The sequence below is a fragment of the Streptopelia decaocto genome (genome assembly GCF_964273445.1).
Source record: "Streptopelia decaocto genome assembly, chromosome: 7".
In the NCBI taxonomy this organism is placed as follows: Eukaryota; Metazoa; Chordata; class Aves; order Columbiformes; family Columbidae; genus Streptopelia; species Streptopelia decaocto.
In genome coordinates, this window is record NC_138661.1 from 36,004,515 (window position 1) to 36,017,692 (window position 13,178).

Genomic DNA, 13,178 nt, shown 5'->3' on the forward strand with positions numbered 1-13,178 from the left:
TTTTCATTTAAACAATTTTCCAGTAATACGTGGTGTCTGCTTATCATTCAGAGGTTTGCTTTCTTTGCTTTGTGAATACTCGATGCCTTATTATCCCACATTATTCCTTTTGCAGTGTTATGCGTTCTGGTTTTTTGATAGGTTGATTGAGATAGCAGGAAACAGACTCCCTACCTATTTTGACTCAGATGAAAAGCTCTTCTGCATGACCCGTAGCGTTCACGTGTATCGAGACCTGACCTGTGGCAGTGTGCTGAAAAGGTATCTTTTTCCAGAGTTAAAAAAAAAAAAAAAAGACCATTTGGACCAGATTGTCTATAACAATATTTGTTTTATATCAAAGTTTTATGTAGAGTAACTGATATATTTGAGGCCTTTTCATGTTGATAACAGTATGCTGTCCAACAGAATAAAATTGCTACAGAAAGACTGACATTGCTCTTCTCATTTCATAGCATGTGGCTAATCCAGTTCATGTTTTCTAATTTCTGATAGACAATTTCTGTATGATCTGATCCCTGTAAGCCTTTAAAGGAGAGTGTTCATGTGAGTTAAATTATATTTTAGTATTATCTTCTGTGTTTTACATTAGTGGGAGAATTATTCTAAGAATAATTTCTTCTTCTAGTGCAGCTTTATCAGAGAAGAGCTAAGACCATATTGTCAGTGGATTAGGTTTGGTGTACTGTCTTTGGCTGTGCACAGAGATGGATTTGACCTTCTGCATAGGCAGACAGCAAGAATTCTTGTGTTGGCAATGGGATGCTGCTACTGTGAGCAAAAAGGCAGAGTTTCAGTGTCCAGTTAACTTGCTGTCTGCCATTCAGGGGTTGTACAGCATAGTATTGCTAACGAGAGGTTCTTTCACACCTCTCTTTTGAGAGAGGTCCTGCCTTGGCCCACTGGAGCCTCAGATTTGTTTCCAGATCTCTTCAATACATGCAGATGTTAGTGGAGGTGGTGTGTGAGGGCGAAAAAGAGGGGCTGACTTTCAGCTTATTAAAGTAAACATTTTAAATAAACAATTTCAGGATTATAAAATGGGTTTACTGTGTAAATAATGTTATCAATGACTTTTTTTTTTTTTTTTTTTTTTAGGATTATGTCTTTGGAAGAAGAAATTATTTCAAAGAAAGTTAAGCTCATAATAATTGACTCTGTTGCTTCAGTTGTCAGAAAGGAGTTTGACACAAAACTGCAAGGCAACCTGGCAGAGAGGAGTAACTTTTTGGCTAGAGGAGCATCAATGTTGAAGTATTTGGCAGAGGAGTTCTCAATACCTGTAAGTTGTTCCTCCTTTCTTAGTTTTTTTTCCTTACTGTATCAAGTAACAAAATCTGAGGAGAATGAAATGACAGGAAGAAGAAAACCAGAAAAAGAAGGAATCTTCAAGCAGGTATTATACAAGTTGGAAAATACTTGAGAAATGGGAGAACAGTAATTGTTCTTCTTGGTGGTTTTGTCGTGTGTGTTTTCTTTTTTTTTTTTTTAATTTAGGACTTCAAATAAGGGTCAACAAGATTCTCCAGCTGTGTTTCAGTGCTTTGTTTTTTGTTGTGGGTTGGTTTATTTGTTTGTTTGTTTTTAAATCTTATATTTTGGTTTTCTGCTACTAAATATTGCTTACCCTGAATGGTTCCCTTCTAATGCAATGCATACTCTAACTAGTGTGAACTCCTAACTAACTAGGTGAAGATGTTTCTGCCACTCTTCCTTCTACTTAAGTTTGTAAAATCTCAAAAAGCCTTGCCTTATGCTCTGGAGCAGCATAAATTCCTTTTGTGACTGATAACGTACGCTAATTAATGCAGAAATGAAGGTAGTAGCTCAGCAAGTCCTTGTCTGTGGACTTGCCCATAAAATACAAAGGAAGACACAGACACTTAGTGCAGGGACTTGGTGGAACTGATTGAAAAGTGCTTTAGAAGATGTAAGCTGTGTAAGTGTGTCTGTGTTCCTTCATTATATGATCCATGGAGGATCATATCAATTTGAAAGATGTCATTGAGACTCAACTTCTGGAAGTATTTCCTAGCATGGGTAACCTGTTCGTCACTCCTGTGTAAGAGAGAAACTGTAGCAGAAACTTGAGTGAGACTGGTGAGGCCTTTTCCCTCTGCTGCTCCTGAGGTCACAGCAACTATCATACCAGCAATGGATATGGCTTATTTTTAGAGGAATGTATTTCCTTCTGCCGTGTAATTTCTAAAGACTTCTGATAGAAAAGATTAAACCCTACATAGGTGCCTTTAAAGCTGAGGTACCAAAGACAGCGTCTGAGTTAATGCTCCCAATAATGTTTATAGTGCTTTAAAAAGCCAGGAAAGGATTATTTGTGTGTACACTCTAATATTTTCGGAAAATATTATGCAGTCCTTTGGAAAAGGAGAGAAGTTTTGTGGGAAGATAGTATTTTTCTCTATTTCTCTATTCTCCTTCAGACACCTCATGCTCCCACCTCCACCTTAATTAAAATGGTGAAACTGAGCTGTATTGGAGCCTCTGATAGTTGAGGCTGCTGCCCTCTTTTACAGTCAGAAAGACAGTGTTGATATTCACAAAAGTCTTAGAGTTGGACAACATGAAATAGCCTAAGATTGTCATCCTAATTCATCCTGCCATCCTAATTCATCCCATGTAGGATGAAAATAAAGATCAAACATTTAAAGGCTTCCGTTATATTAAAGCTAATGTGTTTGCTTTGAGGCATTTGTGATACCTTTGTGATACACTTTGGTAAGGAGTTCTGGGATTTTGGGCAAGAACTTGAGCTCTGGTCACAGGTCTGTTTTTTCTTAATTGGTCCATATGACATCTTACCTTTTAAATAAAATATTTATAAAGGTCCATGTAATTACCTGTAAATACAGAGACCGAAAGCTTATATATTTTTGCTTAGGTTTATCGATTTATTCACCTATTGATTAGGTTTATCAGTTTATTCTACGGAAATCTAACTGTTTTCATTTATTGTCATCTTTAACACACATTGCTTGTGGGTTTGTTCTGGAGTATTTTAAAGATTTGTTAACTTTTTCACAGAATCACAGAATCACTCCCTCAGTTTAGCTGTAAGGGTGCTGTGGGAGACTGTGTCAAATGCTTTACTGAAGTCAAGGTAGACCAGAATGTTACAGAATAAACTGTAGTAACTTCTGTTAGTTAAGAATTCTGAGAGGGCCTTGGCTAGAGATTTGGTTCTTAGAAAAACAGGTTGCCAGGCAAGGCTGTGTATGAGTAATATGCAAAATCCAACATCAGAGTGTGTTACAGATCTGCAGGTGTTGGTGCCTACTAAGGACAAGTCTGCTGTTGTTTACATTGCATTAACCTCTGCTACTGAGGTTACAGAGTATCCCAGGTCCTTGTTGTAAATAACTGTGTTGGAATTATTTCAGATGTTTTTACTTAGAAAATGATAAATATAAATTTGAAACTGAAAGAACATTAGTAAGGTTGCAAAGTGATTTAGATCTCTAATATTTTGGACACATGAGCCAATATGTAATACTTATTTCATGACAGAATCATTGCAACTAAATACCGAGTTGGACAACAACTAGGGGGACTCAGTCTGAGACTCTGAAAAAGGTTTGGAGTCGAGGACTGAACTTGAAGACATTCGTTTTGGCTGTGGCTAAAAGGCCTGGTGAAAAGCTTTGAGTAGTTGAGCGAGGGAACTGGAAATAAGGAGGCTGTGTATTCTCTATTTAGCTGTAACTGCTATTGGAGCAGTGCATCTGGTGTTAGCAGTCTAGGGAGGATGGTGAAAAATCAGCTTCAGAGAACAGCCTTGAAAATAACTGGGAGAAGGGGAGGGCACTCTTAATTGTCAAGATGTAAGGTGCTTACTTTGTAAAGGTGTCAGGGTATTGAGTTTGATGTGCTAAAATGCCATTCATAGCTTTTACCGAACTCCCGCTATACAGCAGGGTCCCCATTTCACCTTCCCTGCACACAGCCCACACCAAAACCTACTCTTTTTTTTTTTTTGGGTCAGGATTGGTTGAAACTAGCTGGTCAGATCAAAAGCGATTGATAGAAACTGAGAAGGACAGTTTGACTGTAAGTCAAACAGAGTGCCCTTTATTTTTGAAATGTAGTGAATATGTAAAGCTATATGGAACATTTACATTACTGTGTTTCAGAGCACGCTGCACTGGAGATCGTTTGGATTGGAATGTTTTCTGTTACAATGTGTGTTGATGCTGTCTGCCACGTTACATAGTTAAGCAGCAGTAATCAGTGCTACGTGTTTCCTGTCTAGTTTCCTGACATCTATAGCCTTTTTAAAAAGACTAGAAAACTAAATACACTTTGGATTTTCTTTCTTCTTTTCTTCCATATTCATAGGAAACTACTTATTATTAGTAAGTGGTATTGAGGAAAAGCAGTTTAGTGTTCATGCTGGTTAAAAGAGAAATGATGTCTCCATTTCAGTGAAGAGCTAAAACTAAAATCCAATATGACTAGAATTGTTCTTGAGATCTAACTGTTTAACTTATTAAAATTGTCATTTGTAGAACCTGATCTTCTAGTTGTTAGTAGTTGAGAAAATGTGTGAAGCTGACTAGACATCTCCACAGAAAAGCACTATGAAAGTGGCAGTTGCAAAACCAAAATGCTTTAAGCGTTCTTTTAAATGTCAAATCGAGACTGAAGATGAAACTTGCTTTGTAAATCCCTAATGCGAATCAAATTACAGTACTGGCTCTCCTTTACACTTTTGGTTGGGTTGTGTTCTTAGATCTGTGGTTATCATTACTACCAGCAAATGTATAATAGTATCTCCTTTTTTTTTTTTTTTTTTTTAAATTGTTCTTTCTGAGAATATGAAATAGCTTAGGAGGAGAGACTTTCTTCTCTCACTTGTGATTTATAGTGCAAATGAAAAACAAACCTTATGTAACTGTTCTCTAAAGCTTTTATTTGCTATGCTAAGTAAGTTAACAGTAGTCAAGAAGCCCATAATTTCCACAGGTAATATTTTTCTCCTTTAGATGCCACATGCTCTATTTAAAAACTAAAAGTTCACTTTATCAGTATTGATAACGACAGCAATTAAAGCTGTCTTAGTCAAGTTTATTTTCACACTAATATTTTTCATTTCAGTGTTTCACACTCACTTCATGCATTCTACTCTGTAAACTTTACACCCACGATTTTCGTTGCTTTGGAAAGCCAAATGTTTAGCTAAACATATATTTGTTTTTAGCTTGTATAAGTTTTTTTCTTCTCAAAACCAATTTAAATGTGCAAATTACTTGACATCTGTACTCCCTTTTCTGGTGTTTTTGGTTAAGTGTGTTTAATAGTATAATCTCAGCTTTCTGCAGTAAAGTGTCTTGTGATTGAAATGCTTCTGTTGGCAAAGACAGAATATCCTAACTGTTAATGTTCTCTTTCTTTATAAGCAAGTATTTCCATTTGGCCTGGTCTTCGGTTCAGTTTTATTCTGTTTCCATGTACATGCTTGTTTGTCAGCTCCTCTGCACCTTTGCTATTGCTGTTCTGATATTTGAAAATATTAGTTTATGGAGTGCTAAACAAATTCCAAAATGGAAGTTTTCTGAAGAAAAGTTGTTTAAATGACAGTACCCTTTCAATTGGTAATAAATATATAGAAAGTTTAGAAGAAAAAAAAGGGTAGTTGATTTGTCGTGACAGTATGTAACAACACTGTATGTTGACTTTTCCAAAACCATGGGAATACATTAGACTTCCAGGTGAATTTGTCTGTATCTGGAATGTAAGCTGCTGAAATGCAAACTCAGTATTATTAATATGAGTGTTACAGAAACAGTAATTGAATTATCTTTGCAAGTAGTTTAAACCTAGAATAAGAAAAACTTTTCACTACTTCCAAACCTAGAGAACTGGTTCCATTTTGAAGTTTTCTAAAAAGAGTAATAAATGTTATACCACATCGAAACATGTGTTTCTTTAATGAGGAGCTAACTTTATCAGAAGAGAACATTTTGGAACTGAGTTACCGGACTTTTACTAGCCATATTTAGGCCAGATGTGGTTCAAATAGTTCCTAGTGGTGAGAATTCAGTGGAAAGCATGGGTCCTTTTCTGTTGGGCTGCTGGTATTTTTGTGTAGTAACTTGTCACTCAAGTTTCAAGCATATTTTGTGTTTGTGTATGTATGTGAACTGTAATACCCTTCCCAACTGCTAATAGAAGGACCTTTATATTTCTGCGTCATCATGCTGACCTCCTGGCCGTCAGCTTTCTGCAAAAGGTTGAGGTTTACCTAATAAAGTAATTCTTCTGTCAGTGTGGGGCTGCTCTTGCTTTGTTTTTCTCTCTCCTTCCCTCCTTCCTTTTAACTGTCATATGTGCAGCTTTGGTGCTTTTTTTTTTTTTTCATGAAGCCTGTATATTTCTCTAGGGAGCAGCAGGAAGGTTAAAACAGTTTGTGACTGTCTGCTTAGAAGACTTCTGAACCTGCAGAATTTTATTAAGATAATTCACCAACTTCTTGGAGAAACTGAGTTGTCCTTCTGTTAACTTGATAGGATGAAAAGATAGTAGTGCCTTATGCTGATCCTATTGTGAACATTATCCACAGAGACATAAATATTTAGAATAATGTATATATTGCAGAATTTGCTGACTCTTGTTGTTCTGTATGAATTAAAGAAACAGTGAATAGCCCTACCTTTGTTTTGAGCCATGGAATCGGTAGTTAATTCGTTTCTTAAATCAGGAAAATTACTTCCAAAACTGACTTTCTTTTAGTAAAGAACAGTTCTTGTTTTCTTCAAGATGTTTCACTCCCCCACACCAAAATTCAAGTTGGTGTTCATGTCCTCATTAAATGGTGAACTGAGCAGCATTAGAAAGTGATGTTTGTGCTAGCTGTTTCAGAACTTTTGGTTTCAAACACATTCTTTTTTGGTGCAAAGAGGAATACCTAACCTTGTTCAATGTGCTTCATCAGTTTAAGTAACACATAGTTTGTGAAACAAACAAAACATTTTATGTTAAGATTTGCTCCCATGTTATACTCAGCAGTATTTTCATGTCCAGAACTGAGTCTATAGCTTTTTTTTTTTAATTGAATATTATAATGTTGCCCTTTGTTTTCTTACAATAACCTACTTTTAAAAGTGCCAGAATTTCACACTGCTGTTTGTAAAGTGTGGTTTGGAATGAATTTTATTTGTATTATTGTTTAATTAGGAAAACAAAATAGATAAAGGTGACTTACAGACCAGAGTTCTTTCGTTGCCCTTGCTAAAGCTTAATAAACCCATTTTTTTGTTGGCAGATTGTTTATGTTTCAGTTATCCTTTCACTCCACAGTACTGAGCAAAAAATTGTTTTAATCAAAGGCAGTTAATTCAACTGCTAAGTGTCATTGCAGTGGCAAGGTTAGAGGTTTTTGTCTTCTCATGTGGCTGTTAAAAATTATTCTCAGAAGGCACAACTTTGTTTTAGTTTAAAATGACTGGTTAAAATGTAATTATAACTATCTTCAGTATTGCTGCCATCTGTGTACTTTTTTATATGTGTCTGGAGAATATACGTTTCTGCAGTTTATGGCCCAACACAGTGTTCCTTTTGGACTGTCTGTGCTCATAACATGTTTAATACTGCTGAGGAAAAGCAATGAGAAATGGTAGAGCAATGTTTCCTGTTTTCATGTGGTGGTGAAATATAGAAAAGGAGGTAGTTTAAAGTTATATGATACTGGAATTCAGTTTTCTTTTTTTTTTTTTTTTTCTTTCTTTTCAAGTATTCCCTCCATTGCTTTTTCCATTTTACAGTGCAAGTGACTTTGCCAAAAGCTATCATTCTGTGCAGTTGCACATATGAAATTATGTAGAAGGAAGGCACCAGTATTAATGGATAGAAGAGGGAGTTGAGATTTTATTACCAGATTTGGTTTTGATTTGCTGTATGATCATGGACAATGTTTACTGTAAAGGAGAGCAGACACTTTACCTGATATCTGCCTTGGCTTGAATTTCTGAAAGACTTTATCCAAAATTAATTAGCAGTTTCTTGTGTCTTCCAACCCTCATTCTTGTTACACTTCTTTGGGTTCCCTTCAGCTGATTTAAATCAACTTGGAAGTGAGGTGCCCAGAACTGAGACAATATTGCTGATGAATCTCTACCAATGTTAAGGTATGGAGAGCAGGACAGCCTCTTGTTTATGCATTGTAGTACACAGTTTGCTTTCTTTGCAACAGCCTGGTGGCATTCACCGTTCGTTAAAACCCTGGATCTGTATCTGCTGACTTTGTTACGTAGCTAGTTGCTCCTCCTTCTAATGTGTTATTTTTCCTGACTTGTCAAGTTTTGAATTCTAATCTTATATTCTAGTGTACTTGGAGTGTCCTCCCTACTTTCCTGTTTATGCAAGGAAAATGATCATTCTTTCTATTATAGATTGTTTGTGTAACTATTAGATAGAGCCAGACTTCAAGCAGACTATAACATTTTGTTCAATAAGAGACCTTTAAACACTGGTGGACTGCTATGTGTCATTTTCCATTAAACTTTGCATCTAGGTTGTATTTCTCTAGTTTAATTAACATACCTATATAAGATGTTCTACTGCTAAAATAAATATACCGTATTTGTTTTTTTCTTTTTTCTGTCTGTCATGTTATTACTCCATATGTGCTGTGGAAAGCAACAGTAATTGTACTGAAGGGCTTTTAAGCCTTTGATTGGGAGTTTAGCAGTTGGCAAGGTTTACTGTTTTGACTGTGTGAAAAATTGCCTGAACCTTTAGGCCAATAATCTATTTCTGATTCTGCAGAGAAGTGCTTATGTTTCAACTATTCCATTCTTTTCATATATTTTTTTTTGTGCCTCCTTCTTGTCCTTTGATTTTATTTAAACTGTAGGTTCTCTAGGAATATTTCTGCATTTGCATAATAGGTAACTGGAAGACATTCTAGTCTATAGACAGGATGGCAATACAGAGAATAGCTGACCAGATTACAAGTTGTTGGTGAAATCTTATCTGTATGAGCTTGGTGTAGACTAATTAGTGGCTTGACTTCCATATTCTCAAGAGTTTTTGCTTGCTTTATTGGTTACTCAGCTCAAAGGCTTCTGGGAATAAAGAGGACCTGCTCTGCAATTGTTACTCCTAAATAATATAGTACCAGCCCCCTGAGGTGTAAAGGGATGGGGATAAGAGAAAATTAAGATCGGGTAAGGCATGTGTCTTACAATACAAATGTGCCCAGAGATCAAAAGTAAAATCTTATTTACTTGGAAACTGGTAGTAGCAGAGATGATTGTGTCACTTCCCTCTTTGTGTCTACAGGACTGCTTTGTGGGCATGTTGCATCTGTATGGAACCAGGTGCACCACTAGGGCTGATTTTTCATGAAGTACAATCTGGAAGCTTCATGATGCAGTGTGCTTGCTGCTGTTAACTAGACAACCTGCCTTTTTCAGTCTGCCGAATTTCCTCTCCTTCCACATGTGGTTGGATGGTAATAACAGACAACCAGACCAAACTGTTGCAGCTAAATGGTTGATGATCCTGTGCTGCCTTGAAATAGGAGCATCCAGGTTTACAGGATGGGCTTTTCAGTCTGCACCTTCTTCTACTGTTCAGGCTCTTGTGCATTAGAGGAGTTGTGGGGTTTGCTGTGGTTTCCCTCCTGTTTTGCTTGGAATTGGAATTTTTGAGCTATAACACAGGCTGTCCTAAGCAACTTCATTCTGATTTTTCTACAAGAAGACTCCATCTTCCTTCTTGAAAAGATATATGTTTTGTGTTATTGTTCATTGAAGTTGCAGCTGTCTCTGTTGATTCATTCACTCCAATTTTCTATTTAAAGAAGGAAACACATCATTTTAACAGCGAGCATTTTACTTCATTTGGCAGAAGTTCAGTATAACCAAACTGAGGGAGACTCATTCCAAATATGGATTCCAATGAGAATCTACATGATTTCGGTAATCTCATCAAAACTGTCATGTTGCCTCTTGCTAAAATGCATATCTAATTTGAGAATATAATACTTCTGTTGAAATATTCTAGGTAAGCAAAATTAGATTTAGTGGTTTTTATTAAATAAGGCTGAGCAGTCATCTGCAGAATTTTAATTAGACAGGAATTAATGAGATGCTGTTTTTTGTTGGTGAGACTACATCTGAATTTCAGTAAGATAGTATCTTTCTCCTCTCAATACTCAATTAAATTTTTGATACTCCAGTTTGGATGAGCTGCATTGCCTACCTCCAGAATACAAATCACTTTCTTCCTCTTTAGATTCCAGTATTTTCCATACATGACTTTTGTATTTATCATATTTCATACTTTTGACTGGGTGCAGAGAGTGCTTTGCTCTTCAGTGATATCTGAGGTCTTGACTGGATTCTTGGTAGACTCTGGTACTATATTTTTCATTATGTGCTGCTTAGCAAAATCACCTCTAATACATGAACTAAACACTACTTTTTCTTGCAGCTGAAACCCTTAGTTCTTGTGGAGGAAAACTACTTTAGAAGTGCTTACTGTGTAGATGCTTTTTGTAACTTCATAAAGGTCTCCCCTAGGGAAAAGAGGGGCTTGCTTAAGGCTACAGGCACATACCAGTGCTCCGGGTACATTACTTCTCAAGAACATTAGTTTAAACAAACCAGCTTCAGATGCTGGCAGTCTTTGAAATACCAAACTGAAGTTATTTCTCTGCAAAGCCTATGAACAAGACCAGCAAGCTAAAACTGGATAATTGGAAGATCCATGTGTGGCTATGTGTCTCTTTCTCTGTTAGTCTTAAATTTGCGTGTCATAAAATGTATGTTAAGTCTTTTTTTTTAATTCCCAGTAGTCGTGAGAGAAGATGCAGTGAAAGGTAAGCTAGGTATGAAATACTAAGATGACTTTTTAAATTCAGAGCCCTTGCCTTCTGTTATCTTCTGTGATTTCCTTAAACAATGTCTAATTCTAACAAACATCAGGTCTGCCCAGAGAGTTTTAGAATGACATCTAAGAACTGTTCCCTTATGTCTTTAGCAAATTATCTCAGTTCTTCAGGAGCAGGACAGGAGCTTGCTGCTTGCCTTTTTAGTGATATGTCCTTTTCCATATAATTTTCCAGCTGGACAGTGAAGAGCTTGTTTGGAAGAACTGAGTGATAAAACATTCAAGGTATGCTTGTGTCAAAAATTGTTTGGGGGGGAAATTCTAAACCTGAAAAATCTTCTGAATATGCCCTACCATAGGATCTCCTGGGGGGTATATACAAGTGGCTGCCTAAGGCTGGCATGTGTTGGACTTGTATAACTTTCTGTGGTTGCATGGAAGTGTTCCATGTCACAGCCTTTCCTGACATTGGAATGGAAACACTCAGGCCCGGGTGGCGATCATAAAGTTTCTGAGGAGGCCTGAGTGCAGCACATATGCCTAGGACTAGCATAGTGTATATTAGGATGGATATGCTCTACTCTGCTTCTGTGATGCCCCTAGAATGGAGCTACTAGAAACAGACAGATGCTGGAACAACTTGTGAAGCCTGCTCCTGCTTGTCATATTTTCAAGGAGCAGACTGGCAATAGTAAAGGAGGTTGTTATTGGCTAGAGAGGCTGTTTTGGGGTTGGCAGCAACGCTTACTGCTGTGCCTCCTTTTCCAGTTGGCTTAAGCAAGCCAAAGGAGAGAGGAACTAGTGAAATGGTGAAGCTGCTGCCTGGAAATACGCTGACCTGCAGCCCGTTCTGAAGTTGTCCCTAGGAAAGAAGGCCACCAGACAGAAGCTGCAAGCAGAATACATTGTCTGTGCAAATCACAAGTGACACGTGGGAAGCAGTTTAATTGAACCTGCATTACAGAAAGTTTGAGCAGTCCAAAATCAAGAGGTGATCAACCAGTGTCAGAGATTAAACATCAACTAGAGGACAATACATGCTTTTTTTTCCTTCTTGTAATTTATTTCAGTATAAAGTGTGCAACTGGTTCATACTTGCTGATGAGCCCAAACAAAGATGTAAAACATCTGGAAAGCAACCCAGGGGAAAAAAAAAAAAAAGTAGTGGGCAATTGTGCTGCAGAATAGGCACTAATGTAGGCAGAAAGGAGGGGCAGGAATGTGTGGTTTCTGGCAGCAGTACAGATTTTGAATGTAAAACTGCATCTTCAGTAAAAAGGGTAAGTATGAGTAAAACTGCTAAGCAGGTTATTACTCAGAACAAGCAAAGAAAAAGAGAGTTAGGTGCTTGGAACATCCTTTAAACTTTTAAGAGCTCTAGGAAGGCTTTTGTTAGATACCCATTATTATAATGCTTTGTATTTTGAGCAAATGTCTGGCTGTGTACAGCCAATGCTTACACTGCTTAGGGCTTTTGTGCATCATTAGATCACTGTCCTGGTTTTAGTCTACATGTTCTGGTTTTAAAATGCATCATAATATGCTGTATTTGGAGTTGTAATATATCCATGCATAATGAATTATAGCTGAGGTCAGAAACTATGCTGAATAGTAGGTTTTCAAACCACAGTATTTCTTCCTATGCTAAAATTCAGACAGAAATGTATAATAATCCATTAAATAGCTGGTGCAGTTCATAACATGCTTGCATTCCTTCATTATTAATAGTTTCAAGTCCATCTGTCAGCATGCTATGGCTAAACCATTAGCTAAGTTTTTGCAGCTGCTGCTTTATAAGTCTGTAGAATGTAGTTATCTCCAGCTCCTGTTTTTTGTCTGCTAGTAAGAGGAAATTTTACAGAGAACTTACTAAATTGTCCAAGACTGTAAGTTCAGTTTTAGGTGAAAGTCTATGATCTTGATTTAACTTGCTTGGCCTGTGCTACTTATCTTGTTACTTCTTTTGTTCAGACTACACTGGCCACAACAGTTGTTTGAAGTAATAGAGGCTTGTTTAATCTCATTAGAAGTTCTGCACATAGTTGTTGTAGTCCTGTATTTTTGTAGGTCTGTTTTTAAGAAAATATTGTGCAAATTATAGTTGCTGATTTGATCTGAAGATAGAGACCCTAGAGAAGTCTGTTTTGAGACGAATGGGTCTATGGGTAGTATGTGAAGGGTTTTCTGTTTTGACGCCCTCCATTAAAACATGAATGAAGATGAATATAGTTTGTAGTGAAGATAGCTATTGATGTAGACAGCTGTAGGTATGTAGACTGCCAAACTACTTTGTGCATGATACTGAACAGTTACTGGAGAATAACACT

General features: G+C 36.9%; 1 protein-coding gene across 9 annotated transcripts in view; it reads left to right on the plus strand.

The window, feature by feature from the left end:
* RAD51B (RAD51 paralog B) overlaps positions 1-13,178 on the plus strand; it is a 397,198-nt gene that overhangs the window by 16,320 nt on the left and 367,700 nt on the right. For all 9 annotated transcript variants that reach the window (XM_082058676.1, XM_082058677.1, XM_082058678.1 and 6 more), the window contains exons 6-7: positions 142-261; positions 1,099-1,282. In XM_082058676.1, the coding sequence (XP_081914802.1) occupies positions 142-261; positions 1,099-1,282 (304 nt within the window). The remainder of the gene's footprint in view (positions 1-141; positions 262-1,098; positions 1,283-13,178) is intronic.